This window comes from Engystomops pustulosus, chromosome 11, assembly GCF_040894005.1.
Source record: "Engystomops pustulosus chromosome 11, aEngPut4.maternal, whole genome shotgun sequence".
Taxonomy (NCBI): Eukaryota; Metazoa; Chordata; class Amphibia; order Anura; family Leptodactylidae; genus Engystomops; species Engystomops pustulosus.
The window spans coordinates 26,694,210-26,714,546 of NC_092421.1; the positions used below are offsets into that span (position 1 = coordinate 26,694,210).

General features: G+C 44.8%; 1 protein-coding gene across 12 annotated transcripts in view; it reads left to right on the forward strand.

Annotated features, from left to right (window-relative positions):
- The first annotated feature begins 1,027 nt into the window (after positions 1-1,027).
- Positions 1,028-20,337, forward strand: part of GBF1 (golgi brefeldin A resistant guanine nucleotide exchange factor 1) — a 117,600-nt gene continuing 98,290 nt past the window's right edge. For 5 of the 12 annotated variants that reach the window (XM_072129935.1, XM_072129939.1, XM_072129938.1 and 2 more), the window contains exons 1-3: positions 1,028-1,252; positions 11,169-11,274; positions 11,920-11,986. In XM_072129935.1, coding sequence (XP_071986036.1) covers positions 11,179-11,274; positions 11,920-11,986 — 163 coding nt within the window. In that variant the 5' untranslated portion in view covers positions 1,028-1,252; positions 11,169-11,178. Of the gene's footprint in view, positions 1,356-11,168; positions 11,275-11,919; positions 11,987-20,337 lie in introns of all 12 variants that reach the window. The other 7 variants (XM_072129940.1, XM_072129944.1, XM_072129943.1 and 4 more) reach the window with 4 other exon arrangements.

Sequence of the window (20,337 nt, forward strand, 5' to 3'; positions counted from 1 at the left end):
TAAAATCAATTTACATCTCACTTCAAAGTTGATCTTCTGGATGATGCCACGCACCAAGGTCCATGAAATATACAAAAACTAGAAGGTGTCACCGTGCTTGACAATATACTGGTAGTGGTTTATTTGCTGATGACAGGTTCCCTTTAAGTGGTTTGATGCTGCTATCACACAGTACACCTAGACTGCATTTCGAAATGCTGTGACCAACAGTATCATAGATGACTTTAGACTCCAGATTACTACAAAGTCAGAGAAACTTGGCCGACCCACTGTCCCAAACATAGCTCTGTGAGACCAGTCGTGAACCAATCCTATAAATAAATAAATATTAAAGCTGCACAAAAAGACGTATATTGCAGGTTCTTGGGTTCATATGGCAATATTTGACACAGATTTCCTGCTAAAGAATTTTATAGGAAACCTGTCACCAGGAAGGTCATTTTTACATGCTGACAGGTTCCCTTTAAATCAAATATCGAATTTTTTTTATTTCAGCGTTAACAAAAGGGATTTTGACCTAAATTCCCTATTTTCGAGCGTGATGTCTCCTAAATTATATTATATGGACTTGGGGGCCTCTTGTTTCTTTCCATTGGAGAGGGATTATGTTGTTTGACAACCAGATCCTAAATCCTCTGTCAGTTCAATTTATTTAGTGTAGAAAAAGTACATTTTAGGAAAATGAACGCTTTATTTTTGTGCTTTTTGTTGTTGTGACAGGTTTCAGGCAGGTTTTCCACAGTTTGTATACACAAGTAATTTTTGAGCACCATTCTACATGAGCTGGGGCCATAAGTTTTTCACATAGTAATAACAGGCCAACCAAACTTGTCCTATCAAACTTGCTCTACACAGTATACGTCACGCACAGCCTGACCTTTGACACCTCTCTATATCTATGCCAGTCATCGATCCATTCACACACTGATTGGTAGTTGGTTAGTGAAAGTCACGCCCATAATACATCCGCCCTCCCAACTCTGCCAGCGTCGCTGCTGCACACACTTTGTCCCGCCTTCCAGTTGTAGCCTCTAGCTGATTGGGCGTGTCATCTGCTTGTCATGTGTTACTAGCCAGTGATTGGCGGAGAGCTGTGGTTTCCAGGTGTCGCGGTAGGCTGCGTTACCACGTCAGTGAAGTTTCCAGGGAAGACTGTAGCCGGCTTGTGGCCGGGCCTGCGCTGCGCTCGTGCCCCGTGTCACTGATCTGTATCCGGTGTGCCCGGTGCCGGCCTGCTGTCCGCCAGCACACGGTGAGTTATTGATGTGCTCTGACCACCACAGCTGAATGTGAAGCCAACGTCACCGCCGCTGTCTAGGCCGCCATTTTGGATCCAGGGTCAGTCCCACTGACAGGTAATAGTGAGGAAGCAGAGGATGTGATGAGGGAGGATGATGTGTGTGGCAGCTGTCACATACAGGATGTATATCCATAATGTCATCAGAGGGTACAGCATATAATGTATCCAGAGTGCATCACCACACTATCTTCCTTAGGGGTCCCATGGGGTCTGATGGTCTATACGGAGAGTGCTTACTGGGTCTGCTCTTATCTTACATTGTACGTAAAGGGAAGCAGATTGGCAGAATGTTATAGAACAGAAGAAGCTGAGCAGATTGTACGTGGTGTCCCATCCGCAGGTGGCACGTTATAGAGCAGGAGTGGCTGAGCAGATTGTACGTGGTGTCCCATCCGCAGGTGGCACGTTATAGAGCAGGAGTGGCTGAGCAGATTGTACGTGGTGTCCCATCCGCAGGTGGCACGTTATAGAGCAGGAGTGGCTGAGCAGATTGTACGTGGTGTCCCATCCGCAGGTGGCACGTTATAGAGCAGGAGTGGCTGAGCCGAGTGTACGTGGTGTCCCATCGGCAGGTGGCATGTTATAGAGCAGGAGCGGCCGAGCAGAGTGTACGTGGTGTCCCTTCCACGGGCGGCAGCATGTTATAGAGCAGGAGCGGCCAAAAGATATGCCTAAGAAAGGGTGAAAAGGTGTTAAGTATCTAAAAATATTGGTAAATAAATGTATATTTAAAATATTTCTATAGATTTGTTGATTTCAAAATTCTATTGAATTGCAGGTGTCATTTTTTTTCCACACAATTGGCATCATAAAAACTCAAGCTGCAAAAATATCCCACAAATTGGCCGGTGTTCCATTAGAAAGTGTAACACATCCCACAAAAACCCCAACCCAAGTCTATGTAAATTATAAAAAGTAACATGCTTTAAAAAAAAAAATTGCCTGATCCTTGATCGGGTCAAGAACCTTTACATCCATTGGAAAATAGTTATTGTAATCTGTGTGTCTAGTACGTTCTCTGCAGTAAACTCTACAGATACAAGTCAACAGAAGGACTGACGGACCTTGTGCACAATGACTGAAGGATGTTCTCTGTATTGGTGGAGTAGTATGTAGTCTCCTTAAAGGGCATCTACCACCAGGATGATGAATTGTAAACCAAGCGCACTGACATACTGGTGTATGACCCCTCTGGCAGGATCCGCTATTTTTTAAGGTTCCAATACCTTATTTTTAAGAAAACAATGTTTTAAAAACGATGTAAATGAGCCTGAGAGGCTCCAAGCCCCATTAACAGCTATGGAACCCAGAGGCTTTCAGGCTCATTTGCATAATTTTAAAAGCCTTTTTTTTTTTTAAAATGAGGGCATTAGAAGCATAAACAAGAGCAGATTCTGCCAGAGTGGGGTGCACACCAGTATGTTAGTGTGCTTGGTTTACATTCCTTCATCCTGGTGGTAGATTTCCTTTAATAGAAATATGTGTGCGGACATTTTAAAAGCTTTAGAGGACAGCTACCACCGGAATGAAAGACTGTAAATGAGCCTGAGAGGCTCATTTGCATGTAGTCCTTCATCCTGGTGGTAGATGCCCTTTAAAGGAAACCTATCACTTGAAGTGGCAGGTATTAGGGGGAACTACCGAGCACCAGGTCAGGGTGAGCTGGTGCCGGAGCTTAGTTTTGTTAGTGTTTTAAACCGAAGTATTGCGGTTTAAAACACTTTTTAAACTGTATGGCCGAAGCTGCTTCGGCGCAGGGAGGTGCCCGCGGCTCTCATGCACTTCCTATGTAGCCGCGGGCACCTCCCTGCGCCGAAGCTGTTTCGGCCATACAGTTTAAAAAGTGTTTTAAACCGCGTTACTGCGGTTTAAAACACTAACAAAAATAAGCTCCGGCACCAGCTCACCCTGAATTTGTATGTAAATCGAAACTGTATATTTTATTATTGCAAATCCAGACAAAAATAATTTTGGCCCCAGTGAAAATTGGAGTTAAAACATTTTTTGCTGTAATGGGACCAAGGATTATGAATAAAGCTTCATTACAGACACCTTACAGCTGATTATTGCAATCTGGGACTATAGTCTGACCTCTGGTGAAGCTTTCTGAGGGGTCTGTCTGTAACTATGGGTTGTCTGTAAGTCGGGTTTCCTTAAGTAGGGGACCACCTGTACAGGGTTTGGAAAGTAGATAGTCATATCCAAGATGGCCGACACACAATACTACAAGTCCCATGAGCCTTTGGTATGAGACATGTCTTCCTGACCTTTTACTTATGTTTACATAGATGTCAGTTATAGCCCCTCCCTCTCCTCCTTCCGGTGCCTACTCTTACTCCAGTAATAATAACTAATAAATCACAGTTTTCTATCTATTATTGTTTTGTCTGTCTGTGATTATCATTACTTCTTCCTGCGAAAGCACATGGATGGTGTCACCCAGCAGTGTCCAAGAAGTCTGCGTAACGGACAGCTTAAAAACGGCCCAGAAACGGGTTCAAAACGCCACTTGTGCCCCCGGCCTAAGGCTACATTCACACTAACGTATGGGGGACGTATATACGGCCGATATACGTCCCCCATAGGCAGCAATGGGCGCACGGCACCCTACGGGAGCGGTACGGTGCCGCACACGTGCGGCACCCTACCGTTTCGTACCCGGGAAAAAGATTGGACCTGTCCTATCTTTTCCCGTAATACGGCGCCGTGCGCCATAGGTTGCTATGGAGAGGGGCGGGGGTGAGCTGCGCTCACCTCCTCCTCCTCTCCCCGTACACTGCCGTTGCCCGCTACAGTACGGGCAGGCAACGGCAGTGTGAATATAGCCTAAGGGTGATGCCACACTGCAGGCGTTTTTTGAATGTTTACCATGCGTTTGGCTGCTTTGAAACGGTTTATCCTCATTTCTATAGGTGTAGGCAGCTGTGAAACAGATTAAGGCCGGCAGCACACGTGGCATTTTGAACCCGTTTTTGGGCGTTTTTAAGCAGTCGGTAAAAAAAAACGCATGCGGTTTTTTGAAAAGGCATTGTTTTTTAACCGGTTTTACCAATTATCTGATCAAAAACTGATGCGTTTTCAAAAACCGTTAAAAACCACATGCGTTTTTCAAAACGCTTCCGTATTTTGAGAATGCATCTGTTTTTGACCTGCATGCATTTTTGACTGGTTTTACCAATTTTCTTAATCAAAATTAAGTAAATTGGTAAAACCAGTCAAAAATGCATGCATTTTTTTTTTTAATGGACTGCTTAAAAATGGTCCAAAAACGGGTTCAAAACGCCACGTGTGCCAGCGGCCTAAGGGTGATGCCACACTTGGCGTTTTGAACCCCTTTCTGGTCTGTTTTTAAGCAGTCCTTTAAACGTGTGTGTTTTTGAAAACGCATCTGTTTTTGACAGGTTTCACCGATTATCTTGATTAAAACTGGTTAAAAATCGGATGCACATTGTAATGTATGAGGAGTAAAATCCCCATATAGTCTAAAAAAAATATTAAATTAAAAAAAGTAAAAAAAAAAAATGTAAAAAAAAAACTCAATTCAACCCCCTTTCCCTAGAACTGATATAACTATGAATAAACAGTAAAAATCATAAACACATTAGGTATCGCCACGTCCAAAAATGATAATGTTTTTTTTACTGTGTTTAACCCCCTAATGGAAAATCGCGCCCAAAGTCGAAAATTGCACTTTTTTGCCATTTAAAAAAAATTAAAAATTCTATAAAAAGTGATCAAAAGGTCGCACAGTCCTAAAAATGATAACATTGTAAACGTCCTCAAAATCCGCAAAAACGACACCACCCACAGCTCCGTACACCAAAGTATAAAAAAGTTATTAGTGCCAGAAGATGGCAAAATCCCCCCCCCCCCCAAATTTTTTTACAGGAGACTGAATTTTTTTTTAAATGTATGAAAACATTATAAAACCTATACAAATTTGGTATCCCCGTAATTGTACCGACCCAAAGAATAAAATAGACATGTAATTTGGGGCGCACAGTGAAAACCGTAAAATCCAAGCCCACAAGAATACGGCACAAATGCGTTTTTTTTTTTTACCAATTTCACTGCATTTGGAATTTTTTTTCCTGCTTCCCAGTACACGGCATGGAATAATAAATACCACCTTTTTGAAGTGCAATTTGTTACGTAGAAAGTAAGCCATAACACAGCTCTGTACATGAAAAAATAAAAAAGTTATTGATTTTTGAAGGTGGGGAGGGAAAAATGAAATGCAAAATCGAAAAAGGGCTGCGGCGTTAAGGGGTTAAACAGACTGAAAATGCAATTTTGTACTTATTGATGTGGATGCATGTGTAGAGTACAGTCAGTATATTTCAGTGCGTGTTCAGTTGCGTTGCAGCAAATAAAGGTTATTGTTTGTGTATTGAAAAGTTGTACAATTTTGCAATATACTATCTGTATCAATTCCTCACAGATCTCTGCTTGCTGTCATTCTATAGGAAGCTTCTATGTTTACTTCAAGTGGATAGAAATCTGACCATGGTCACACAGGTGCACGGCTCGTTATAACCTACAGCTCTGATTACTCTGTGATGCCAAGAGCCGTGCACCTGTGTGACATAACATGACCATGGTCAGATTTCTGTCCACTGGAAGTGACATGCGTTTTTTTTACCAGTTTGAATTAACCCCTTAATGACCGCCGTATCGGCTTTTTACGGCGCTCATTAACCCCTTCCCGACGCGCGCCGTACTAGTACGGCGCGCGCCGGGTCCCGGTGCATGGAGAGGGCTCGCGGGCCGAGCCCTCTCCATAGCCGGTAAGTCTTTGCTGCATATTGCAGCAAAGGCTTACCGGTAACACCCGCGATCGGTGCTAGCACCGATCGCGGGTGCTTTCACCGCGATCGCCTCCGGCAATGCTGCCGGAGGCTTCAAAAAGATGGCGCCGCATGGGCGCCGCCATCTTGGCGCGGATCTCCGCTCCCCGATGACGTCACGGGGAGCGGTGATCCGTTGCCATGACAGCATCGGGCCTCACGAAGGCCCGAAGCTGTCTTGTTTTAACCTATTCATTACAATGTGCTATCAGCACATTGTAATGAATGAGGAGTAAAATCCCCATATACTGCCATATTGCAGTATGGCAGTATATGGTAGGATCGATCAGACAACCTAGGGTTAAAGTACCCTAGGGAGTCTGAAAAATAGTTAAAGTAAAAGTAAAAAAAAGTTTAAAAAAAAAAAATTATATTAAAAAAACCTAAAAATTCAAATCACCCCCCTTTCCCTAGAACTGATATTAATATTAATAAACAGTAAAAATCATAAACACATTAGGTATCACCGCGTCCGAAAATGTCCGATCTATCAAAATATTATAACGGTTTTTCACTGCGTTTAACCCCGTAACGGAAAATAGCGTCCAAAGTCAAAAATGACATTTTTTTGCCATTTTGGAAAATATAAAAAAATTAATAAAAAGTGATCAAAAGGTAGCACAGTCCTAACAATGATAGCAATGAAAACGCCATCAAAAGTCGCAAAAAATGACACCACCCACAGCTTCGTACACCAAAGTATGAAAAAGTTATTAGCGCCAGAAGATGGCAAAATCAAAAAAAAAATTTTTGTACAGGAGGTTTTAATTTTTTTAAATGTATGAAAACATTATAAAACCTGTACAAATGTGGTATCCCTGTGATCGTAGCAAACCAAAGAATAAAGTAGACCTGTCATTTGGGACGCAGAGTGAAAGCTGTGAAATCCAAGCCCACAAGAAAACGTCGCAAATGTGTTTTTTCACCATTTTCACTGCATTTGGAATTTTTTTCCCGCTTCCCAGTATGCGCCATGGAATATTAAATACCGTCACTACGAAGTGCAATTTGTTACGTAGAAAATAAGCCATAACAGAGCTCTTTATGTGGAAAAATAAAAAAGTTATAGATTTTTGAAGGTGGGGTGTGAAAAATGGAAGTGAAAAAACTAAAAAAGGCCAAGTCGTTAAGGGGTTAAGGGAACTTCTTCTGACGCGCACGCCTTTCTACGGCGGCGCGTCAGAAGAAGATTTCGGGACATCGGGTCCTGCAAGTGCCGGTGTCGGGCTATGATATCACAGCCCAGACCCGGCACTAACACCTGGGATCGGAAAAACTCAGATCCCGGGTGTTTAACCCTTTACACGCCGTGGTCAAGCATGACCGCGGCGTGTAAGCGTGTCCCGCCCGGTGTGCTTACCAGGGGATCCGATTCCTCCTGCTGAAGCCCCGGGTTCCGACGAGTGACACGGGGCTTCCAGCTCCTCTACCCGCCGGGTTCTGCCTTCCTAGCATGCTCAGTTACTTTCACTATACACTGCAATACAAGTGTATTGCAGTGTAAAGGCTTGAGCAAGCGATCGGACGATCGCATGTTCAAGCCAAGAAGTAGAAAATGTAAAAAAAAAAAAGATATCATTTTATTATATAATTAAATAAATAAAAGTCCCATAATCTCCCCAGTTACACATAAAATGCAAATACAGTATATAAAACACAAAAACACACGAAAAATGTACATATTTGGTATCACCGCGTCCGTATCAATCTGTACAATAAATCTAAATCAATATTGAACCCGCTCGGTGAACGACGTAAAAAAAAAAAACTCCAAAAACTTCCCGTAATATACAATTTTTCATCAAACACCATCACAAAAAATGTTCTAAAAAGTGATCAAAAAAAGTTACGTTCCCTAATATGATACGACTGAAATGAACAACTCTTTTAGCAAAAAATAAGCCCTCAATGAGGTCCGACAACAGAAAAATACAGAAGTTATGGCCCTAAAAAGTTGTCAATAGTAAAAACAATGCGATTTTCTCCAATATTGGTTTTGCTCAGGAAAATTGATAAGAAAAACAATATAAATGAGGTATCACCGCAATCGTAGTGAACCAGAGAATAAAGATAAAATATTATTTTTATGTTATTGTGAGGGGGGGGGGGGAAATGCTAACAATCCAAAATAAAAATTGATGATTTTGTTTGTGTCCCCCTTGAAATGGTAAATAAAATCTCATGAATAAGCTTTAGACTCCCAAAATGAATTACCGTATATGCCGGCGTATAAGACGACTGGGCGTATAAGACGACCCCCAACTTCTGCCCTAAAAATATAGAATTTGGTATATACTCACTGTATAAGACTACCCCTCTCCCAAATGAAAAAAGTCTGCTTAAAACTTTGCAAAACAAACAAGAGAGCAAGTGCCTGGTGATCATAACTGTAAGCTGCGATATTAATGAAGATCCGACATGCTTCTGTAAGTGCCGAATGTGACCCCCAGCTCTGTGACGCCGACCGCTGTGACAGGGCGGCTGCATTAGCATATAGCGCGCCGCCCCGTCAGCGCGTACTAAGCCTCTTCTAATGACTGTGAGAGGCAGTCCCAGGAAGCGGCTCTCTGCGCGCTGACGGGGAAAAAAAAACACCTCACACAGTGCGGCCCCCGTATATCCGGCGTATAAGACGACCCCCCACTGTAGCCATTATTTTAAGGGGTTAAAAAGTAGTCTTATACGCCAGTATATACAGTATATATACATTGTATCTCATCCCGTACATAATAAGCCCTCATATGTTCGCATTACCAAAAAAAATAAAAATGTATAGCCTGTACAATGTGACAATACAAATCTGCTGTGAATGGCGCCTCCATTCATTCTATGCCCGGCCGTGCGCCCGTACAGCAGTTTACCACCACATATGGGGTATCAGTAAACTCCGGAGGAATTGGGCATCAAAGGTTTCAATGCGTTTCATCATTTAATTTATTCTGAAACTGTCAGTTTGGCCTAAATGAATGTATTTTCCAAAAAAATTCCATAGTTTTTAAATCGCAGGTCCATATTGTTTTAACCCATGTGAAACACTTAAAGAGTTAATGGACTTAATAGAAGTTCTTTTACATATGTTGAGGGGTGAACTTTCTATAGTGGGTCATTTATGGGGTGTTACTATTATTTAGGCCTCTCAAAGTCACTTGAAAGCTGAGTTGTCCCTCAAAATGCGAGTTTTGGCAATTTTCATGAAAATAAGAAAAATCGCACCTAGTGTTCTGCGCCTCATAACATCCTAGAAAAATGACCGGAAGCATAAAATATCATCCCAACATAAAGCAGACATTCCGGAAATGTTAATTATCAAACTTTTTGGGTAGTTTTACTTCCTGTCTGGAAAGCAGAACATTTCAAACTTGGAAAATGAAGAATTTTTACAAACTTTTGCCAAATTTTCCCTTTTTATTTTCAGAATGAATCACAAAAATTGTCACTTAAATTTTATAACTAACATGAAGTACAAAGTATCACGAGAAAACATTCTCAGAATCACCCGGATATGTTAAATATGTTCCAAAGTTATAACCAATTATCGTGAGACATGTCAGATTTGAAAAATCGAGTCTGGTCATTGAGCTGAAAACTAGTGTCGGTGATAAGGGGTTAAGATAATTGGTCAAACCTGTCAAAAAGGGGCACGTTTTCAAAAAAGGGGCTGCTTAAAAATGGGCCAAAAAACGCATTCAAAACGCCACGTGTGGCATCGCCCTTAGAACGAAAGCAAGCAGAGACCTAGAGAACAGCAAAGAACTGATACATAAAGTACATTGCAAAATTCCAGAACTTTTTACTGTACAAACAATAACATTAATTTTCCAAAATGTTCACACAACCGTATTGCGTCCAGATCGCCGCCCCTTGATCACAGTGTGGTGAACACACTGGCCCCATTTATTAATTTGATAAATCTGGGCCATTGCTCTGCCTGTTGGTACATGTTTAAAGGGGGTGTCTGAGAGGGTGAAAAAAACCCAATGGTGGCCGGCAGGAGGGGCTGGTAAAAAAAAATTAACATGTTCGTGCATCTGCAGTCCCTCCTGCGTCCCATGCTGCCATCTCTCTGGTCCGTGCCCCATGTAAAGAAATGGGGCATGGAAGCCGCGCTGCATTCAGCTTTTGGCCAGCCACGGCCACCCGTCCTGCATGATGCAGTGCTGGGAATAGGGTCAGATGGGTGTGGCTGACCTGAAGCTGAATGCAGCACGACTTCCGTGCCCCTGTTTGTTTACATGGGGCACGGATCGGAGAGATGGCAATGCAGGACGCTGGGAAGGACTGCAGAGATGGGTGCATGTTTATTTTATTTTTTGACCTGCCCTATTCCGCCCACCAAAGTTTTTTTTTTTTTTTTTTTTTTGTTCCTTCTGGGACAAGCCCTTTAACTCAGAAGTAATGTGTGTTCATAGGTTGAATGTTGTGGCAAAATTGTAGTTCTGACAATTTTCAGTTTTTTGGGGCACGGTTTATGGCTGCACCTTGGTACTGTGGCGCTATAACCTGTGACTATCCTGGCAGCGTTATTGCTATACAGTGTGCAGGCAGAGGCAGGTGCCATCACTCCCTAGACTCCGCCCTCTCTAGATTGGGAAGTAGACACCGGGCTGTGTATTTTGCTTTATTTAACACTTTCTTCACTTGTTTATAGCGAGAACGCAGCTCTCTGTGCTTTCTCCGTGTAAGATGTTCTCTCAGATTTGCTGTAGTTTTTGTTACTTACAATATCTGAGATTTTACATCTCCTGTCCTTTCATCAGTGTTTATCCTGCTAGGAAGGTAAGATTGGGCAGATGGTTTTCCCATGTGGATCCCACCTGTGGTTTATAACTGAAATCCTTGTCTTATTGGCTCATTGTTTATTCCCGTTTTTTGCCACAATTTTAATGGTTTTCTATGTTTTCTCATGGCTGGATCAATATTTGCATGGAATTATTGAGCATCAGGTGTAGCACTATGCTGGCGATGTGTCTGATTACTCAAGCATCTGCTCCGGTTATTCATCTCCTATCCTTCTATCATAGGACTGTGAAAATGGTGGACAAGAACATCTACATCGTTCAAGGGGAAATCGGCGTCCTTGTCGGAGCTATAAAACGTAACGCGCGATGGAGCATGCACACCCCTTTGGTAAGATTTTGAGGATTGATGGCTTTTTTTTTTGGCATTGGCTATGGTGCAGATATAAGGAAAAAATTGACGCTGACTTTCTCAGACATTTATAAGGCAATATACCACTAGTGCCCAACAAATCCACTGCAGGGAATGGACAAACATTCCAGATTTTCTTACTTATGATGTTTAGGACTGGTAATCAATATCCAATGGTTATGGGTTATTACCAGAATGACTGCAAAAATGCTTTTGTATTCCAGTGCTTCCCTGCTGTGATATATATCCGCAGGCCTCTTACTCAGAGGCAGGGGCTAAGCTGTGCTCTGCGAGGAGATCTTCTGCATGAGACATAGTCCAGCTACAATTTTGGAATATAAATGCATTTTTCTCGAAATGCCAGTAGACTCTCTTAATGGGCTTCCATTTTGTCCTGTCGGAGCAGGCCTGCTTAGCTGTGGTAAGTGCGCCCAGCAGCTACAAGGACATGGGGCAAACTGCCTGTGTTGACATGACATTGACCAGCTAATTGTGTGGTGCAAGATGTTGGGGGGCCATCATCTGTCATCTACTGACTGGAGAAGCCTAATGGCAATGGATATTATACAGAATCCTGTTTTCTTTTAACAAAGGTCATTTTGTGCTTTTCAATCTTAACTACAGGATGAAGAGCAAGACCCCTTGCTACACAGTTTTAGCCAGCTCAAAGACATACTGAATAACATAAAACGTGAGTATTTCCTGAGACACTTAAAATGGCAATAACATATATTTAGAATGGTAGCTGTAACATTTAAAAAGTAGGGAAATTTCAGAGGGTATGCTTACTTTTGCAACTAATTTGGGGAGATTCATCATGCCTTTTCCACCAGTTTTCTATCAGAAAAGGAACATAAATCTCCCCTTTACAGCCAGTTTGCAGGGTTTTATGACCCACACATCACTTTGGGGTGGGCAGGGGGGGGGGGATTTCTCAGGCAGCAGCATTTCCAATGGTCTGTGCTGGGAATCTGTATCAGAAATCTCTGCCAGATCTGACCTGGTCTTAGATTACGGCTATATGTAAGACCTGAGACTATGTAGATCCATGATGATTTTAAGATTGGCGTTTAAAATGCCAGTCTTAAAACAAGTCTGTCATCAGGAATGTAATTTTTAGCTGTTGTGAGCACAGGCTATAGACTTCATGTAACTGGTTTACTTAGGATTTCTTCCACTTTTTACACATTCCCTGCTCCTCCATGTGATGGAAGCTACCATGTATACACCCAGTATGCAATATGCAGTGTTCTGTGGATTTACTTGTGGGACACTAAATGGATTTAATGCTAAATTACTTTGAGAGAGAACACAAGGCATCATGGGATCCGTGGGCAAGCTAACTGGCCTCAGCCTTAGGGCATAGACTGACAGACATTTAGTCTCCGCCCACATCACCTCTGGTGACAAAGATTTTTGTTAAACCCTTTCATAACAGAAAATGCCACAACTTGGGCAATAAAAGAGCAACACAAAGTAGGCATTGTTCTGTTTGTTTGTAAAGGGGGAATCATATATAATAATTTGGTAAAATCACTTTAACTTAACAGTTACGCTTTTAAACATAGATAAACTACTCAAATGACTCAGAATGCTGACCAATGCTTTTCTAAAATTAGCATAGGCTATTGTAACCCTTCACCAGCTAAAAACAACATTTTTGGTGACAGATTCACTTTACCAAATTGAGATGTGTGTGTGTATATATTAGTACAGACCATAAGTTTGGACACACCTTCTCATTCAGAGTTTTCTGTATTTTCATGACTATAAATATTGTAGATGCACGCTGAAGGCATCAAAACTATGAGTTAACACATGTGCAATTATATATTTAACAAAAATGAGTGAAAACGCTGAAATCATGGTTAGGATAGAGGAAAATGGGGGGGGGGGGGCACTGCTCTTATAGATCTATCCCATCCGAGTCTTCGATCAATTATATTGTGAGATTGATACATGGAGCGGTAGATTGTTGGGCCGCACATAGTCCACAACAACATAGACATGAGTAATTTTAAGAAGAAAAAGAGCTGGCACCCACTGTTGTAAAACTTATCAATCTTTATTCCAAAAACGCATAAAAACTTGCAGCGGGAGAGAGGAGCAAAGCAGGAGCGCACTAGAGGCGATGGTCTGTTTCTACTGAATATACTGTTAGCTGTGTTTTTTTTTTTTTTTTTTTTTTTTTTTTTTTTTTTTTTAATCTGGCTATAATATTCTAAGTAAAGAAAAACAAGACTTTAAGAAATGAAGGTCAGCCAGCCCAAAATTTTTTTTAAACTATGAAAGTGTCCCCACGTGCAGTTGCAAAAACCATCAAGCGCTACAAAGAAACTGGCTGACATGAGGACCGCCCCAGGAAAGGAAGACTAAGAGTCACCTCTGCTGCAGAGGATAAGTTCATCTGAGTCTCCAGCCTCAGAAATAGCAGGTTAATAGCAGCTCAGATTAGAGACCAGGTCACTGCCGCACAGAGGTCTAGCAGCAGACACATCTCTACAACAACTGGTAAGAGGAGACTGTGAGCAGCAGCCTTCATGGTAAAATAGGAAACCACTGCTAAGGACAGACAACAAGCAGAAGGGACTTGTTTGAGCTAAAGAACACAAGGAATGGACTTTACACCAGTGGAAATCTGTGCTTTGGTCTGATGAGTCCTAATTTGAGATCTTTGGTTCCAACCACCGTGTCTTTGTGTGACGCAGAAAAGGTGAACGAATGGACTCTACATTCCTGGTTCCCACAGTGAAGCATGGAGGAGGAGGTGTGATTGTGTGTGTGATTGTGTGTGTGTTCCGCTAGACCTGAACCCAATCTAGATGGTTTGGGGTGAGCTTGACTTCAGAGTGAAGCAAAAGGGCCAACAAGTGCTAAGCATCTCTGGGAACTCCAAGACTGTTGGAAGACCATTTCGGGTGACTACTAGAGATGAGCGAGCACTAAAATGCTCGGGTACTCGTTATTCGAGACAAACTTTTCCCGATGCTCGAGTGCTCGTCTCGAATAACGAGCCCCATTGAAGTCAATGGGAGACTCGAGCATTTTTCAAGGGGACCAAGGCTCTGCACAGGGAAGCTTGGCCAAACACCTGGGAACCTCAGAAAAGGATGGACACACCACGGAAATGGACAGGAAACAGCAGGGGCAGCATGCATGGATGCCTCTGAGGCTGCTTAATCGCACCATTATGCCAAAATTATGGGCAACAGCATGGCCATGACAGAGTGACAGAATGAAGCTAGATAGCATCTAAAACATCCAATAATTGACCCTGACACTATAGGGGACGGCATGCAGAGGCAGCGGCAGCAGCGGCAGGCTAGAGAGTGGCATGGCGACATACCCTAAATGGACTCAGGCTTCAAACCAATGGGTGGCAGAGAGGAACCAAAGGAGGTGAGCAAGAAGCGCTCAAATAATATCGGTAAATGATAAAAGTTTGCCAGTATATTTTGTGGATTACACAGCAGGGTGGCGACAAAGTTAACATGGAAGCCATGAAAACACCCCAAAATTCTGCCTGACACAGCTCGTTTGATAAGGGGACCATGTATGGAGGCAGTGAACTAGTAGTAGATTAAAGGTGCTGCAGTTAAAACTATGTTAGTTGGTTCTTGGCATGGAGCTGGCGCTCCGCTGCCAGGCGAGCTTTCGCCAATCCAAGCCCCTGTCTCTAGGCTACTCCCCAAACAGCACTTCTAAGAACCTTTTGTATAAGATCAAGTGTAATAGCGTTCTTATAAGTTTAGGATATGGCGGGTGAGGGGAATGTAAACAGATGCGCAAGAAGCGCTCAAATAATATTGGTAAATGATAAAAGTTTGCCAGTATATTTTGTGGATTACACAGCAGGGTGGCGACAAAGTTAACAAGTTTGATGTGGAATGCCCTGTAATAGCTCTTGGGCGGTGTGCCTTTTATCGCCTAGGCTCAGCAGTTTGAGCACCGCCTGCTGTCGCTTAGTGACGGCACTGCTGCTGTGCCTAGAGCTACCGACTGATGGCGCCATGGCCACGGATGGTAATTCGGAGGAGGTGGAGGAGGGGTGGGAGGAGGAGGAGGTATAGTAGGCCTTTGAGACCTGGACCGAGGTAGGCCCCGCAATCCTCTGCGTCGGCAGTATATGACCAGCCCCAGGGTCAGACTCGGTCCCAGCCTGCACCAAGTTAAGTGTAGTAGCGTTCTTATAAGTTTGGGATATGGCGGGTGAGGGGAATGTAAACAGATGCGCAAGAAGCGCTGAAATAATATCCGTAAATGGTAAAAGTTTGCCAGTATATTTTGTGGATAACACAGCAGGGTGGCGACAAAGTTAACAACTTTGATGTGGAATCCATGAAAACAACCCAAATTTCTGCCTGACACACCTCGTTTGATAAGGGGACGATGTATGGAGGCAGCTATATGGACGACTTTTGGAGGTAGCAATGGAGACAACGTGTGGAGGCTGCTATGGAGACAATTTAATTTGGATAGTGCCTGTATGTGGCAGTCCAAAAAAGTTTTCAAACCAGAGGAGCAGGTAGGTGGCCCTCCAGAAAAATTAAATAGATTGAGTGCCTGTATGTGGCACTCCCAAAAATTGTTTAAAACAGAGGACCGGGTAGGTGGTCCTCCACAAAAATTAAATGCATAAAGTACTATAGCTAGAGCCAGTGGGCCCTGTCAAAAAATAGCCAGTTTCCTCTGCTTTAGTGTACAAAGAGGAGGAGAAGGAGGAAAATGAGGAGGAGGAGGAGTGCATAAATTATTCAGGTTGAGCTTCCTTCACCTGGTGGAGATTGGAAATTATGAGAAATCCAGGCTTTATTCATCTTAATAAGCGTCAGCCTGTCAGCGCTGTCAGTCGACAGGCATGTACGCTTATCGGTGATGATGCCACCAGCTGCACTGAAAACCCGCTCGGACAAGACGCTAGCGGCAGGGCAGGCAAGAACCTCCAAGGTGTACAGCGCCAGTTCGTGCCACATGTCCAGCTTTGAAACCCAGAAGTTGTAGGGAGCTGTGTGATCATTTATGACGATGGTATGGTCAGCTACGTACTCCCTCACCATCTTTCTGTAAAGATCAGCCCTACTCTGCCGAGACTGGGGACAGGTGACAGTGTCTTGCTGGGGTGACATAAAGCTGGCAAAAGCCTTGTAAAGTGTACCCTTGCCAGTGCTGGACAAGCTGCCTGCTCGCCTACTCTCCCTCGCTACTTGTCCCGCAGAACTACGCACTCTGCCGCTAGCGCTGTCAGAAGGGAAATAGTGTTTCAGCTTGTGCACCAGGGCCTGCTGGTATTCATGCATTCTCACACTCCTTTCCTCTCCAGGGATGAGAGTGGAAAGATTTTGCTTGTACCGTGGGTCCAGGAGAGTGAATACCCAGTAATCGGTGCTGGAATAAATTCTTTGAACGCGAGGGTCACGGGATAGGCAGCCTAGCATGAAATCTGCCATATGCGCCAGAGTACCAACGCGTAAGAATTCACTCCCCTCACTGGCCTGACTGTCCATTTCCTCCTCCTCCAACTCCTCTTCTTCTGCCCATACACGCTGAACAGTGAAGGACTGAACAATGGTCCCCTCTTGTGTCTCGCCAACATTCTCCTCCTCTTCCTCCTCATCCTCCTCCACCTCCTCCGATATGCGCTGAGAAACAGACCTAAGGGTGCTTTGGCTATCAACAAGGGAATCTTCTTCCCCCGTCTCTTGTGATGAGCGCAAAGCTTCCGACTTCATGCTGATCAGAGAGTTTTTCAACAGGCCAAGCAGCGGGATGGTGAGGCTGATGATGGCGGCATCGCCACTGACCATCTGTGTTGACTCCTCAAAGTTACTCAGCACCTGACAGATATCAGACATCCACGTCCACTCCTCATTGTAGACTTGAGGAAGCTGACTGACCTGACTACCAGTTCTGGTGGAAGTTGACATCTGGCAGTCTACAATCGCTCTGCGCTGCTGGTAAACTCTGGATAACATGGTTAATGTTGAATTCCATCTCGTGGGCACGTCGCACAACAGTCGGTGAGCGGGCAGTTGGAGGCGGCGCTGCGCTGCCCTGAGAGTGGCAGCATCTGTGCTGGACTTCCTGAAATGCGCACAGATGCGGCGCACCTTCGTGAGCAAATCAGACAGATTGGGGTATGTCTTGAGGAAACGCTGAACTATCAGATTTAACACATGGGCCAGGCATGGCACATGTGTCAGTCTGCCGAGTTGCAGAGCCGCCACCAGGTTACGGCCGTTGTCACACACAACCATGCCTGGCTTCAGGTTCAGCGTTGCCAGCCACAGATCAGTCTGCGCCGTGATGCCCTGTAATAGTTATTGGGCGGTGTGCCTTTTATCGCCTAGGCTCAGCAGTTTGAGCACCGCCTGCTGTCGCTTAGCGACGGCACTGCTGCTGTGCCTAGAGCTAGCGACTGATGGCGCCATGCCCACGGATGGTGGTTCGGAGGAGGAGGGGTGGGAGGAGCAGGAGGCATAGTAGGCCTGAAAGACCTGGACCGAGGTAGGCCCCGCAATCCTCGGCGTCGGCAGTATATGACCAGCCGCAGGGTCAGACTCGGTCCCAGCCTCCACCAAGTTAACCCAATGTGCCGTCAGCGATATATAGTGGCCCTGCCCGGCAGCACTCGTCCACGTGTCCGTGGTCAGGTGGACCTTGTCAGAAACGGCGTTGGTCAGGGCACGGATGATGTTGTCTGACACGTGCTGGTGCAGGGCTGGGACGGCACATCGGGAAAAGTAGTGGCGGCTGGGGACCGAATACCGAGGGGCGGCGGCCGCCATGAGGTTGCGAAAGGCCTCGGTCTCTACTAGCCTATAGGGCAGCATCTCCAGGCTAAGCAATCTGGAGATGTGGACATTAAGGGCTTGGGCGTGCGGGTGGGTTGCACTATATTTCCTTTTCCGCTCCAGCGTCTGGGGTATGGAGAGCTGAACGCTGGTGGATGCTGTGGAGGATCGTGGAGGCGACGATGGGGTTTTTGTGCCAGGGTCCTGGGCAGGGGGCTGACTATCAGCTGACACAGGGGAAGGAGCAGTGGTGTGCACGGCCGGAGGTGAACGGGCTTGGTGCCACTGAGTGGGGTGTTTAGCATTCATATGCCTGCGCATACTGGTGGTAGTTAAGCTAGTAGTGGTGGAACCCCTGCTGATCCTGGTTTGGCAAAGGTTGCACACCACAGTCCGTCGGTCATCCGGTGTTTCCTTAAAGAACCTCCAGACTTCTGAAAATCTAGCCCTCGCCGCGGGAGCTTCACTACGTGACACATTTGGCGCTGATGCACCTGCTCTGGCCCTGCCTCTCCGTCTGGCCCCACCACTGCCTCTTCCAACCTGTTCTGGTCGAGGACTCTCCTCCGTCTCAGAAGCACTGTGTTCACCCGGCCTCTCAACCCAGCTTGGGTCTGTCACCTCATCATCCTCCGATCCCTCAGTCTGCTCCCCCCTCGGACTTCCTGCCCTGACAACAACTTCACCACTGTCTGACAACCGTGTCTCCTCATCGTCCGACACCTCTTTACACACTTCTTCCAGTACGTCAAGAAGGTCATCATCACCCACAGACTGCGACTGGTGGAAAACCTGGGCATCGGAAAATTGCTCAGCAGCAACCGCACAAGTGGTTTGTGACTGTGGGAAGGGTCCAGAAAACAGTTCCTCAGAGTATGCCGGTTCAAATGGCAAATTTTGCTGGGAGGGGGCAGACTGGGGGGGAGGAGGCTGAGGTGCAGGAGCTGGAGGAGTGCCGATTTCGGTGACATGGGTGGACTGCGTGGAAGACTGACTGGTGGACAAATTGCTCGAAGCATTGTCGGCAATCCACGACATCACCTGTTCGCACTGTTCTGGCCTCAACAGTGCTCTACCACGAGTCCCAGTAACTTCAGACATGAACCTAGGGAGTGTAGCTCTGCGGCGTTCCCCTGCTCCCTCATCAGCAGGTGGTGTCTCACCCCACCCAGGACCACGGCCTCTGACCCCTGCAGTAGTTGGACGCCCACGTCCCCGCCCTCGTCCTCTACCCCTAGCCCTCGGGTTAAACATTTTGAAAATGAAAGTTATGACTTTAATTTTTTTTTTCCTTTTTTTTTGTGTTTTTTAGTTTTTAAAACCAAACGATGCTATCCTATTGCTATGGCTATTTTCTAGCCAAGTATGAAAGCACACTGCTATGCCAGATGAGATGACGCTGAGTTATGAAAAAATAAACGTAAAATAAAAAGTAAATGGCAGACTCTGCCTAATTGAAATCAAACCCCTAATAAATTTTCCCACTTTGGTGTTTGAGGTGGATATGTGTGTCACTAAGAGCTAAACACAACGGTAGCAAGTCCCCCTGCAAATTCCTCACAATATGGTACTAGCTGCAAATAAAAAAAAAAAAAAAAAAGTAGAACGTTATTGTAGCCCTAAGAAGGGCTGTTGGGTTCTTGTAGAATCACTCCTGCCTAACACTATTCTAATAGAACACCCTAACGCTTTCCCTGACCAGCAGCAGCTCTCTCCCTAGCGGCATCCAGACACAGAATGATTCGAGCAGCGCGGCCAGCGGCTAGTCTATTCCAGGGTCACCTGATCTGGCCAGCCAACCACTGCTATCGACGTGTAAGGGTACCACGTCATGCTGGGTGGAGTGCAGAGTCTCCTGGCTTGTGATTGGCTCTGTTTCTGGCCGCCAAAAAGCAAAACGGCGGGAGCTGCCATTTTCTCGAGCGGGCGAAGTATTCGTCCGAGCAACGAGCAGTTTCGAGTACGCTAATGCTCGAACGAGCATCAAGCTCGGACGAGTATGTTCGCTCATCTCTAGTGACTACCTCTTGAAGCTCTTCCATAGAATGCCAAGAGTGTGCAAAGCCGTAATCAAAGCAAAAGGTGGCTACTTTGAGGAACCTAGGAAAAAAGATCAAAATAACAATAAAAACTTGAACAGTCATACGATTACATACGGCATAGACAATCATACAATTACGGGACTTGATACACTTCTATTCTTCACATCTTATTATGCTTATTATAACAACTACTTTACATTCTGACACCA